The sequence below is a fragment of the Poecilia mexicana genome, unplaced genomic scaffold (genome assembly GCF_051168715.1).
Source record: "Poecilia mexicana isolate PSO_F unplaced genomic scaffold, ASM5116871v1 scaffold_8, whole genome shotgun sequence".
Taxonomy (NCBI): domain Eukaryota; kingdom Metazoa; phylum Chordata; class Actinopteri; order Cyprinodontiformes; family Poeciliidae; genus Poecilia; species Poecilia mexicana.
This window is the reverse complement of record NW_028263377.1, coordinates 5,538,393-5,552,747: the sequence shown is the minus strand read 5'-3', so window position 1 is coordinate 5,552,747 and position 14,355 is coordinate 5,538,393. Positions and strand designations below refer to the sequence as shown.

Genomic DNA, 14,355 nt, shown 5'->3' with positions numbered 1-14,355 from the left:
TTTTATAGACATGCTGGGTGGTAAAGTTGTGCCAAAACATTCCAGCTGTACGTCGGTGTAGTCAGAGATGCACTGGAGGCAGCCTGTCAATCAGTGTCGAGATGAATCCGTTTTGCCCGTGATGACAAAGGTCCGACCTGCGTTTGCATACAGGATCATTATCTGAGACATTAGCAAGTTCTAGATGTTATCTTTGTAATTGCCGCAAGGTAAACAGAAAGTGGTTTCTGTAAACCATCAGAGGTAATTATGATCTTTTAAGTCGCAAATGTACATAAATTAGACCTTGGATTTGGTTTATTCTCTTTTAAACATCGAGGTAAATGACGCTCTGATGTTGAGTTTGCCTTTAATGCAAGATAAAAGGGAAAAATACATAACTAATCCTGCAGTTTTCTTTAAAAGTGATATTCAGTGTGTGTGTGTGTGTGTGTGTGTGTGTGTGTGTGTGTGTGTGTGTGTGTGTGTGTGTGTGCGCGCATGTGTGTGTGTGTGTGTAGTGGTCCATATGATGCTCAGGCTGGAGGTTCTTTCAGTCGTGTGTATCTCGGTTTTGGCCGTTTTGCTGCCTGTGATGTCATCCCTCACTGTATATACAGAATATGATGCCGTTCTGTTTGTTCTGGCCCCGACGTCTCCTTGGAAAAATAAATAAGGCCCAAAGCCGGCTGGAATAGCTTATGTGGCGTGTAGCTTAAAGATGGAAAGTCTGATATAAGCTCAAACGGCACAAATCTCAGGATGGTGAGATCAGACCGCCTTGTAAGGTTGATTGGTTTTGAGATAATCAACTGGGTATTTTTTTTGGATTTCACTTGGAAGTCACATAAGGAATCACCCTTGATGAAGTTTATAGGTTGATACGGTGACAAAATCCCTATGAAGTTTGCAAAGTATTCTCCAGTTGTTGGATTGGACAGGATTCAGAGGGTTTTTCTTTTAAAGAGCCACAATTTGTCTGTCTCGTTTGTGACTTGGTCTGAAAGAACTCAGTGAAGTTTTGTTCACTTGAATTTAATTTTTTGAAGAAATCAAGCCCAGACATTTTACTGATCAATTCAGTTCCATTCAGAAATACTTTTTTGATCCCAAAGGAAAAATGACATATGTTGTTGTTACAAAGAGTTGTTGAAGTCGCTGATAGCTGTGGGTAAGAAGGTTCTGCTGTAGCAGGTCATGAAGAAGATGCTCAGGATTGTCCATAATTGTCTTGATTTCACATAAAATTCTCCAGAGGTTCCACAGTCATCCCCAGAACAGAACCAGCCTTCTTTATCGGGTTGTTGAACCTTTTTATGTCCCTGGTTCTGATGCTGCTGCCCCAACAGATGAAGGAAGAAGAGGTGATTCTCTCAGCAGCAGACTTATAGAGGATCTGCAGCATCTTGCTGCAAACCTTGAAGGATCTTAGCTTCTTCAGGAAGTCCAGTCTGCTCTGTCCCTTCTTATAAACGGCTTCCCTGTTGCGTTTCCAGTCCAGTCTGTTGTCCAGATGAACACTGAGGTATTTATATTCCTCAACCAACTCCACTTCTCCTCTCATGATGGAAGTAGGCTTTGATTTAACCCTTCTTTGTTTTGCTTACATTCAAAATGACATGATTGTTCCCACACCGTGACACAAAGCACTCCGCCAGATCTCTCTACTCAGCCTCTAGTCCATCTCTGATTCACCTGACAACTGCAGTCATCTGAGTATTTCTGTAAACGACAGGAGTCTGTTTTGTCCTAGAAGTCTGAAGTGTACGAAATGACGAGTCATGGTGAGAGTACAGTCCCCTGTGGTGCTCCTGTGTTACTGACCACCTGATTAGATCCACAGTCCTTCAGCCTCACAAACTGTGGTCTGCTTGTGAGGCTGTCGTAGATCCAGGTGATGGTGGAGGCGTCCACCTGTGTCTTCTGGGGTTTCTGACAAAGCAAATCAGGGTGAATTGTATTAAATGCACTGATGAAATCAAAGGACATGATCCTCACAGTGCTGCCCTCTTAGTCCAGATGACAGTGGGTTTGTTGAAGGAACTCCACATAAGCAAACTGCAGGGCGTCCTGAGATGTGCCCATTTCTTACCTGGCGATCTCTCCAGGACCTGCTGCAGCGTTTTAAGGTTACAGACAGGAGATCTTGTTAAAGCTTTGTACGAAACAGAAAGACTGGCAGAATGATTTTGGTTTGAATACAGGTGCTGTAGCAGTGCTACACTTTAGTAAATTAAACATTTAGTCTTATTTTATATGGCTCAAACTCAGTCCAATATTACTTTTGATTATGCTTCATTTTTGTTATTAATTTCTCAAATGAATTGGTTAAGGCGCATTTGACTGCATTCCACTGTGTGTTAACGTTGTCAACTTAATTTGTGAAGGTGTTGGTGTCTTCTTACTTAAAACCGAGTTGAAAAATCACAACAATACGTGCATGTCCTCCGTTTGCTCTCCTCTTTTTAGGCTTTAATTAGGAAGGAGAGCCGACAGCATTATTCATTAAACAGAGCTTGCCAGCTATTTATCGCTGGGAAAAAAACCCCAAAAATCATTAGCATATTTGTTCCATTTTCAGCTGTTTTCCGAGTGTTCGGAACCAGGTTTAACATTCTTGATAACACAGCAACGAATGGATCATACCAACCCAAATGCTGGAAAAAGAAACAACCAGTGGCAAGCCCCGAAAACCCACAAACAGATTCTTGCGAAGCACACACACGTACACACACACACACACGCACACTCTTCTAATTACTGCACCCGCAGCCCCACCCCTCCCACCATGTCTCCTCATATTCTGCACCTCCTGAGATGCAGGTGTAAAATATCACATTTTTCCAGCATTTCTCCCTGAGGTGACGCTGGCTTGGACTCACACAACGTAAATTTCCCCTTTCATATTCTCCAGCACATTTTTTTTCTACAAACAAGTTCCCCCCCTTTCCCTCTCCCTCTCCCCAGCCCTCCTACTCTTTGATGTGCCTGCCACATCTGCACAGGTCTGTTAGCTCGTTACCAGGTGAAAAACGAGGATACAATTAAGGGCTGAATGTAACGGGACTTGGGTCGGTTATCGTCCTCGGCGGAGGAAAGCATCTGATGCTCCAGAAACCGTTGGTCGTGTCGATGCTGCTAATGGTTAGGATGGTACGGCGGAGTGATGAGAATGCTATTAATCAGCGACTGTGAAGATACCCGCCTCTCCTGCACGGATCAGAAATGTGGAGACCCAGGTGGTTTCTGTCCTTGTGTTTCGGTGCGGAGAAGACAATAAGCGAGACAGGGAAAGGCGGGAATTATGTATATGTGTTCCAATTAATCCATTTGAAAGCGAGCCAACCCTCGGCACCGAGCCCTCCTCTCCAGATCTGACTTATTGTGTTTCTGGTTGTTGGAGGAAAACCGAACAGGCACTGTTGAGAAAAGGTGCTGCGCAGGTCAGTTTCTTATTCACAAAACCACTACTGAGGTCGCCTCAAGCTATTGAGAAGTAGCTCGTTTTAACTTGATTTGATTCCTCAACCTGCAGAATCCCAACAAATTCCGTGTCAGTGTCCTAAAATGCAGCTCCTTTCTAAAGCTTTCACAGCCCTTGAACACTTCCAGTTCTTCTGTGAAGACTTCAGAGGTTTCTTAGGGTGTGTTTACATGAGACCGCTGCCTGGAAACTGCTGGTATTTTCGGATGTTGTTTGGGAAAACGTTCCACGTTCAGACGGCACCACCAAGACACCTTGAGTCAGCGCTGTTATTTTAGCATGTCATTGAATGCTAATGCACTTTTGACCCTTAGCTTCTACCTCATTGTAAATAGTAACCCAATGCTCCAATTAGCTTTAGAATGCTAATGTCGTTCATTGGACATTAGCACTCCAATGAGCAAAGTGCTAATGTGACACATGTATTCCTTATCAGAAGTTATTTTAAACTGAACAGGCTAAGTAGCACAACGTAGCACAATGCTATCCACCATTGTTTTATAACTATCTGCAGACGTAGAATAAACCCAACAGTCATGTGTCCTGCGCATGTGCACCTTTGCTCCTGTCAAGTACTTCACACTCTGAGACCTGATTTCAAAAAGTACTGGTGTGAGAGACTCCGGTCACTTCTGTCGTGTGGATTGCAACAAGTCGTGGAGTCTAGACTCCAAAATAACAACCCACGATTTCAGCATATTACAAGAAGTGGTTATTCCGTGATCCGGAAATGGAAACGCTACGGAAAAACACAAGCTACCTCAGGAGGTCCTGCAGAGATCAGCAGATTCTGGACAGATTCTTGAACCTGTCCAGTTGACAGGCTCGAGAATCTGTCATCTGGACAACTAGTGGTTGTCTACTCAACAAATCTGGTCACTATTCAAGAATGATGATGTGTTGAAGAAAAGCTATGCTACATATCATTCTGAACACACCATCTGTGGCTGTGGCATCATGACTCTCTTTGGATACTTTTCTTCCACAGGGATGAGGAAGCTGATCAGAGTTGATCAGAAGATTGATGCAGCTAAATACAGGGCAATCCTATAAGAAAACATGTCTGCAAAAGACTTAAGACTGGAGAAGATTGTCACCTTCTATCAGGACATTGACCCTGCACCCACAGCCAGAGCTACAATTGCATAGTTTAGGTCAGCGGTCTCAAACTGCATTGTTCATAGACTAGCGTCCTTAAACTTTATGTGTCACTTATCCTACAAACTTGAATTAAATGGCATCACATATTCAAGTGTTGGAACTGCCAGGTGAAAGTCCGCACATAAATCTAATTGAGAATCCATTGCATGACCGGAAAATTGGTGTTTGCAAAATGCTCACTGTCCATTTTGACTGTGTTTGGGCTACTTTGGAAGGAAGAACCGGCAAAAATTTCAGCATGTAAATCCCCATAAAATAAATTAAACTTTTGTGGTTGGAATGTGACAGAATGGGGAAAATGTTTATGAATAGTTTTGTGAAGCATCAAGGCTCTTGCCAATAGCTACATGTTTCAACGTGTGTTGAAAGTAAGGTGTACCTCTCCTGTTTTCTGAGGTTAGCGTTTATCTTTTGCAAAGTCTGTATTAAGTCCTGATTTATCTTTGGATCAAGTTTTAAAATGTGGAGTTACATTAGATTTAGTTACATTAGAAGTCATGCAATGTGATTTGTTTTGGAGATATTTTTTATGGATCCTTCTGGTGCTTATTCTTCTCTTCTCCGACATACTGAATGAAAGGTCAGAGCCAGTCAAGCTGAAAAATCAACCGATTGTGTTCATCATGAAACTTCTTGGTGCACCTTCGTCATTTTGCATTGTCCTCTGCCTTTTTCGTGAATAAGGAAGTGACTATATTTTGACAATGGAAGGAATGCCAACTGATAGTACAGCTTCCTTGATTAGAAAGATAAATCTGCTAATGGAAATGTAATTATAGAAGTTAATTTTCTTATTTTGCTCAAAGCGACAAATGAAAGTTAAGTAAGTCAGGCAGAAAATTGGTAGACTGAAGCCTCAAAGTTTTAAATCCTGACCAGTGTCTATTATTGAGTCAGTCACCTCCTTTTAATTAGAAATACTATTGGATGACCCCTTGAGGTATCATTATCATTTTTATCCAAATCCAAATGATCTTGTTAGCAAAAAACTTATTTTTGTGTGCACAGATAAAACAACTGGGAGTCCTGAAGGAGCAATAATAATCTGATTTCTCACAGTGAATAGACAACTAGGGCTACATTTGTTCTGTCAATTTCAAATTTTGCTGAAATAATTTTTTTTAATACCTACAAGAAGACTGACGTGACGTCACACTTCAGCACTCTGTTTACGGAAATAACAGGATCAACTTTAAAAGTTATTCAGCAACTGTAGCCGATCTTGAGACAAGATGAAGGAGGCTAATAAAAAGACAGCAGAACTAATAGTGACAGCCCTTACAGCATTGATGACAATTTCTATAGAGCAATCTGTTTGGTTGTGTAGTCAGAGCCAAGTGATGGTGGAAAAAAATATCTGGATTGGCCCGTCCCGTCAATACTGCCATGGAAAAGTCAAATATGGGTCGCGCAAGGGCATAAAAATCCGACTTGGGTCACATTTACCTGCTATGTGAACATAGATTAAGTCTCAAAGTACCAAAGAAAGAATAACTGCAAAAGATGTATTTTTTGCTGAAGTCTCTGCAAAGTTCGTCTTATTAATCAAATCATGGAGGGCTCCACATGTTGAATTTCTCATCTGTTCATATACCTTAGTAGCTTGGAGGAACAGGTAGAGATCTTTTTGTCTACTTAATTATGTTGACAGGTTCTAGTGAGGTGATTTCTTTATTCTATGGGTCAGGCAGTAATCAGGCCTCTGTGTATGGATGAGAAAATTCAGCCAAACGTTATGTAGTCCAGCAAAGCTAATTGATAATTTAATAAGGGCAGATATTTTTCTCCTACTAAATCCAATCCACGTCTAAAAAAACAATACAATTAGTTTGGTAGTTTAAACATTTACCTGTGTCAAAAAATAGGAGAAATCTGTAAATGGACTAATACTGTTTTGAGGGCTCAGTTTGTGAATTGTAAATTGTAAAATGACAGAGAGGGGAAATAAAGTATTTTGAAATATTCAACCTCCAACAACACTGCGGTGTTGCGGTCTGCTAGTTATCCGTGTTTTATCCTGTCATTTTCCCGGAGTGTTTTAGCCACACCGATCCGGCGCAGGTCATTTTTCATCTCCAAATGACTGAAACGTGCCAGAAAACATGAGGCGGCGAGGACTACCGTTGTGCCACATTTTGTGCTGCTCTGTTATTATCAGCAGAGTAAAATATATCCCTCAGCTGGACTGGGTAGTTTTAAGAGCTTAACAGAAAGCCCCGAAGAGCTTGACATGGGCACCATTTAGTGGGACAAATGGTTTTCCTCCGGTGTTTCCTTGCGTATTAGCCGTGACATCGCCGGAAAGTTTGGGCGCTGAGGCCGAATGCGACGCCGGGGGTGTTTTCCCAGATTATCGGACGGCTCCACTTCTAACTTTCTCCGACCGTGTGTGCGCGTGCTAAACTCTGGGCTACGTGAAATCTGTGTTATTCTTATGCTAATCAGCCTGCCTGAAACCTTTGGCCACAAACTCAGAGTGAAATCACACGCGCACATGTCCTTCCTTTTGCTACAGTAAAAGGGAAAGGGCTCGAGCTGTAACCTCTCATTCTGAAGGATATGAATAGCCTGTGTCTCCAGCCGCAGCTCGGTTAGCCTAAGTCTGGGACTTATTATAGTGCTGTGTTTATGCATGTGTCTCTGCATGTATTTGTTCAAGGGCAATCCCGTGTCACACCCGCGCGCGAGCGTATTTGTGTGCATATGTTAATGCTTAAGCAAGCTAATGTCTGTTTGAGTTCCCTCCGAATTGTTTATCGCACATGCCAGTTTCAATAAGTTTACATTTTTTCTTGCCGGCTACGAGCAAAGTTTGTTCCCGTTTTTTATTTCTTTTTTTTTTTTTTTTTGGAGGGGGGTGATGGGAGGGTGCACGTTCGCTCCAGCTCAAGGTAACGCTAGGAAAGTTCTGGAAAACAGGATTACTTCCCCCTGTGTTCCTCTTTCCGGTAAGTTGCAGAGTAAAACTTAGCGAATGAAGTTTCTCACCTCCAGCGGATTGAGTTATTTTCATTTCCCTGCAGATTTTTAGCCTCAGCCTAACAGGTTTTTTCTTTTTTTTTTAACTCGATTCCAAGGATTTAAATTTTCTCACTTTGTACCAGTTTAGATGCAAAGCTAATACCTGGTGGTGTGTGAGCCAGGCAGAACTCCCACCCTGACCCAGATTTCCCTGCTTTCAGGTTCCCTCCCTTCCATGTTGTCTGGCCTGCCTGCTTCAAATGACTCCAGAACTGCCCTGGTTGCTCATTCAGAGCCTCCGCCGGTGCATCCCGTAGCATACAAATGAACTGCGCTGAATAGGAACAAACTGGATATAAACACTTTAGCTATGCAACACAGAGGCCTTAGTGTGGCCAGGGTGCGTCTGGATGATGGCAGATGCGTGGTCTGACTTCTGTCCTGCTGCACACCAAGTTGTGAATATTTGTAAAGTTGATCATCTGTCATTTTATTTCTCACAGCATGCCTGTTGGTTTATGACAATGTATTAATAACTTGCACTTTGTAAATTAGCTCAGGTTTAGTCAGATTGGGTGGAGAGTGCCTGTATTTAGTTTTCAAGTCTTGCCACAGGTTCTCAGTTTGGATTTGGGTCTGGACTTTGGGCCATTTTTCATCACTGTTTGCTGTGTTCCTCAAGTCTTCATGATGCTCTTTGTTCACAAATATTCTCTAACAATTCCCATAGAATAATTTTATTTATACTTATATACAGTCCACACGTAGCTGGATATCTGGGAAAGTAAATACGTTTTTATGCGTTTTGGCCTTTCCTCCACATGAAAACTCTTGTTTTATACTAAAGACGATTATTTATGAACTCTCAAACCAAAGTGGAGATTTGAGAAAACTCGTGTTTCTTGTCTTGTGTTTAATTCACTTTATATTCCAATAAACTGTTTAAAAGTAGTTCAACCTATATATCTGTCCACAAAATGAACCTCTTAAAGACGTGTAATTCCTAACAGGAAGTTATGGGTTCTTTGAAACAACTCATAGGCTATCATAGGTTTTAGCTTTGTGCTCCGCTGCCCCCTACAGGTTTGGCATGTTTAAAACAATTCTCAGTGGCGTGTTTGTGTAGGTTCATGTGGATGAAAACTTTTCTGAAACCGATTGCATGTGTACAATATTATTTTTCAAATCGGTGTGGCGGAGATGTTTGTTTTTATAAGAACCTGGCTACGATTATTTACTCACAGGCGGGCTCTTTTTACCCACTTCCATTTGTAAGCAATTGGTTGAAACAATTTTTTTAAGAGTCCCAATGAATGCCACACTTCTCAGATTTAGAAATTCAGCAAATAATGTGTCTTTTTGTTTCCACTTCACTGTGATGTGCTGCTTTGTGTTGACCAGTCCAGGGCCGGATATACAAGCATGTGGGCCCCTGGGCTTCACTAAAGAATGTGTTTTTTCTAGTGCAAATTACAGTACAATAATAGGTAGTTCTATACATAATTCATTATGAATCGATTGGTAGGCTTAATACGTCCCTTCGCCAGTAGCTCCAAAAATGACTGTAACTTTATAATTTTCAAATATGGCTGTTTTTTTTGTTTATTTTCATAAAAATCCCGAAATAGTATTACATATCACTTGATAATGGGCTTATTAAGTGAATCTGAAAACCATTCATTCATGAAGATTTTTTTTCTAAAAATCTGTGGGGTGCCCCCACAAAAATTGGAGCCATGGGCCAGTGGGCTTGTAAACCCTATCCGAAGTGGGTGGCACATAGAATTCAAATAAGTTTATATTCATTCTTGTACTGTAAAAAATAAGCATAAAACTGGTTAAAAGGGTGTGAATAATTTAGCAAAGAATTGTATAGGTGGCTTCCTACTGAGTTTGTGCATTATCAGACTGTGTGTGTGAATGCTTTCTGCTGAATCAGTGCACAGCAACAGAAAAGTGACGAGGCAGGTGAAATGGCATGGCGACAGGAAATGCTGTTGTGTCTGAGCATTATGCGAGTTGTGCCAAAGCGAAACACTTTTCTCCTCATTATACAGTAAGAGTTGACGGCTGGCGGGGCGAGGCCTCGGAACGGCACCGCTCTGCACCCCGGCACGGCCGGACAGGGCGCTCTATCTGCGCAACACGTCTGGACTGCAAAGATGAAAAGATTGTCTGCTGATGGGACTTGGAGGAACTGCGGTGGAGGGGCCGGGGGGGTTGGGGTGGGTTATATAGGTCAAGAGGGATGAGGAGGATTTTTACAAAATCTGTTTCTGCAGCATTGCAAGCAGGTTTCCTGTGTCTTTTTAAGTTGCGTGATTGTAAATGCCTTGTCACTGTGAGTGAGTGAATGACCGCTGTGTTATGTTTCAGGCAACGGAGTCCTTTCTGTTGAACGAAGAACCCTCCAGAGCTCCTGGGATGCCTGAGTGCTATGTAGTGTCAGATTCATACAGGGTATGCATCTATTATTATTATTATTATTATTATTATTATTATTATTATTATTATTATTAACATTATTTATGGAATTATTACCATTATCACCTTTGCATTTGTGTGTGGATGTTTGTTTTGGTATTAATTAGGGGTGTAACGAGATTTCATAGCACGAGATCCTATATTAAAATCTTAGGATATTTCTTATCAAGATGAGGTCTTTCTCGCAAAATGCTATGTAATTGCTATTGCAATTCAAGCTAGTAGCTAGTAGCTAACTGTTAGGTGCTAACAATGCTTAAGTTGACATCTGTTTTTTAGCTTCTTATTAGGACAAAATTAAGAACTCCTTCACTTGGGGTGCATTCACACCAGCCTTGTTTAGATTGCTTTTATCAAACTCTAGTTTGTTGCTTACAAAGTCTGGTTCATTTGGGAACGTGTGAATGCGAATTCTGATACGGACCAAAAAAGTGAACTATGGTCCGTCTGCAAACCGCGCTCTCAGTTCGATTGAAGTGAACTCTGGAGTGGTTCAAATGCGTATACGAATGTCAATCAGACCGGAGACTGCTCCAAAAGCTGGAAGTAGACCATAGAGCAGGGCATTCTGGGTAAATACAACTAAAACAGACGTGTGTTTCTAGGCCTAGTGGGGAAAAATGGGTCGTGGTCTTAAGCCAAAAACAAAAGAGAAATTCTACAACTGCTAAAATCTGAGGCCACTCCACTTTTGTTTACATTTCGTGAAGAAGGAATCTGTGCTCATTGTCTCCTTCAGAGGCTTTGCTCTTGTTTTTTTTGCTGGTTCTTGGTGCAGCGCCACCACAGACGAGGGAGGTAAACTGTTTTTTCACAGTATTCCTTTAACACAGCAGCTGAAAATGTAATAAATGTTGCAATTTTGGTCCCCAGTCAAGCCAAATCTACCAAACTATCAGGTGTGAAAACAACGTTAGTCGTTTACTTCATCAACACAGGTGTTTTTGAACATTTCTCTTCTCTGTTTTGTTGCAGTTTTCATGAAAATGTGGAAAATCTAATATAAAAAAAAAAAAAAACTTAATGCAGCCATCTATGTTTTCATTTATTTATTTTTTGGTAATCAGTCTTACTTTACCATGACAAATGTGGGCTGGAAAGTTTTACTAACACCATCAGAAAACATAAACTAGTCTGGATCTATTTGATTTGCATTTGCAAATTTTTCTTTTCAATGTGACTCAAAGTTATTCACATAAATTCTGCCTATTTGCATTTTTTTCTTGGAGTATATCTGAGTTATTTGGAAGAAATGTTTGAATTCCAGCTTGTGAGGCTGCTACTTGACCTGCTGTTAGCTGTGGTGTTTGAAACAGCCAATCCAGGAGCTGCTTTTACTTTCCTTGGTGCTGACTGACTGAACATCCCAGAGCGGAAATAAGGAAGATAGCATCTGTGCTAGAAGCTTAAACAGTTTCCACTGTGTTTATTAATGCATGTTACACTATATTTGGTGTTTGTTGTCAAAATATGTAGAACTGCTTATTTTTATAGTTCAGAGCCTGAGGTTCAAGTTTTATTTTAAAACCACAATATATGGGAGAGTTAATCTTGGACCAAAATATTCTACACTAAATACCGAAGTGGTTTGACAAACCTTTCCACATTTTGAAAGGCAAAAAAAAAAACAGTGAATCTTAATTTCCCCCTACAGTTTTACTAAAAATCCCTGTTACTCCGTGAGCCTGTAGTATCACATATCGTTTCATCTCGTGAACTGAATGTTTCGTTACACCTCTAGTATTAAATGTGTTCAAGTCATTACTCTGAGCTCTGTCCGTCTGTTTTCGAGCTCTTCGTAATTACACTACAATCATAATGTCATTCACAGCTCCCTCCACTCATCTGCAAACCATTACCATTATTATTTCCACACACACGCACACACACACACACACACGCACACACACACACACACACACACACACGCACACACACACACACACACACACACACGTGCGCACGTGTGTAAGAGAAAGAGGAAAAAAAGAGGAGCCTTTGCAATTTTGCCCAGGGTTCTTTGCCCCTATGGGTTAAAAATCTAGAATGTTAATGTGCAGCTTGCCATGTTATGTGAAAGGAATTAAAAAGTTTAAGACAGCAAGTGGTTTCTATAAAAAAAAAAAAAGAAGTACAGAATTTCTCTGGCGGAATCGTGATCTGAGTCACATTTTCTACGGCTGAGCTCGCTTTGTTTCCCTGAGTTAAACACCAACGGCGAGTGCTGCGCCACGTTGTGTGTTTCAGCGTACAGAATAGCACCTTTTTAGCTGCAGAAGAGTGTTTCAAGAAGTTTAGGATTCAAGGTGATCAGAAACATCAAGATCGTCCCGCAGGACAGATCCCACCAAGAGACGCCTGTCCAGTCACGGTGTGGTTTCTGTGTTAAACGAATCCCTCCACTGGCTTGTCACATGCCAGGCTTTAACAATTTAGTTTTGTTTTTGTTTTTTATTTAAGGTGCAGCTGAGTAGAAATGTGAAGACATACTGGTAAAATTATCTTCATAAAGTGATAGTTTAGTATTTCTAAAATGAGGTTCTAATAAAAAAAAAAAGTAAAAGCATTTAATTTTTTCTTAACTCTATTCTTCGTTTTACATAGATCCAGATCAGTTGGTTAGTTTTAAAAATAATTCCCAGCCACGGAAACATCAGAGTGATTTGTATAAGCTCTACTTCTGTAATCTTTAAACAGTCGTCACGTTTTCATTGGATGGATATTTACAGTGAAGTTGATGATTGATCACACGATGAAAGTTGGAAGCCGTGTGACACTATTAATTTTCCTGTGTGAAATTCGTACCGAGACTGGAAGACGTAAAACGTTTATATTTTTTTAGGTAACAGACTGATTTAAAAAAAAAAAAAAACATGTAAAAACTATAAAATGCTGTGCTCCTGAACTGCTTTATCCTCTTTGCTTTTTACAGTGCTGTCTGTTAGCTGCTTCGTAGCTAACGGTTAGCCAACATTTTCAGCGCCGTTACACAAAAGAGCCATTTTAGTTTTCTTTTAAATTTTGATTGCATTTAATCACCTCCAGTTCTAAATATACTTCCTTACATGTCCCTTCTTTTTATTTTTTTTGTTGTTAAAACGGGACTTTAAAGGCTCCGGCTGCACTGGTAACTAAATTTAAAAGTTCTTAGCCGGGGATTCCCCTTCGGTTGAGAGCCACCACTTTAAGCAAAAGCCCTGCATGTGCGAGGTATGTAAACAATGGGCTGGCGGAGCTCACATCTGCTCAGCCAAACAAGCCAACCGCACTTTTTCTTATCTGCACTTTCTGCTGTTATCCCATCTCCTTCTACACCCCAACACACAGGTGTGGCGTCGGCAGCGCGATACTGTTTGTGGATGAGCAGTTTATGCAAATGTTAGGTCGGCTACCTTGAATAACCTGTTTCACGCACCAAAACTGCTTCTTTATTACACAGTATCACAAAATGTGCTCACACCTATTGAACTCATTCCCATTTTGTCACCAAAACTCCACAACATCAGAGGACTTTATGTCATAAACCATGAAAAAGGATGTAGGATTTCATTTTTTCTTTCTTTTTTTTTAGCAATTAAAAATCTAAAAAGTACACCATGGATTTGTATTGGGTCCCCTTTATTTTGATCCCTTGCAACCAGCTGACTTCTGAATCTTTCATCTTCCAATAAACTCAGACTGGCTCTCTTAGCTCTGTTGAGGAAAAACAAACGTACAGCATCTTACTCTCCCTGCTGTGCTTCATCATGAGGATTAGTCTGTGCAGAGTTAGCTGTATTTATACTGAGGTAGCGTAAGATGTTATGGGCAGAATTTTCTTTAGCAGCTGGGCCAGACTTTAGAAATGGTTTTACACTAGCACAGGGCTCCAATTTTTTTGTGGGTGCCACCAATTTTTTATTTATTCTTTATTTTTTTAATACATGTTTTTTCAGCAATTATACTTTAGAAACGTTAGAAAGGGTTTACAGGGGCTCTAGCCCAGGGCTCCAGCTTTTTGGGGGTGCGCTCACAGATTTTTTTTCCTTTTAAATAAATTCATGTTTTGCAGACATTGTACTTTTTTTATTAGTCATAAATCCATATCAGGTGAGTTGTAATAATTTTTGGGGAATTTTATAAAAATAAACAATTCTCAAGTATTTGTAATTTACTTCAAGAACAACATGGAGCTATTGGCCAAGGGGTATATTAATCCTACTACCATCAGTTCATACCAAATTATGTATAAAACCACCTATAAATGCACTGTAATCTGCATTAGCAAAATCATTTTTCATGGTGTT

General features: G+C 40.5%; 1 protein-coding gene across 3 annotated transcripts in view; it reads left to right on the top strand.

The window, feature by feature from the left end:
* nfixb (nuclear factor I/Xb) overlaps window positions 1-14,355 on the top strand; it is a 198,055-nt gene that overhangs the window by 3,462 nt on the left and 180,238 nt on the right. For all 3 annotated transcript variants that reach the window (XM_015011850.2, XM_088008096.1, XM_088008097.1), the window contains exon 2: window positions 9,962-10,045. In XM_015011850.2, coding sequence (XP_014867336.1) covers window positions 9,962-10,045 — 84 coding nt within the window. The remainder of the gene's footprint in view (window positions 1-9,961; window positions 10,046-14,355) is intronic.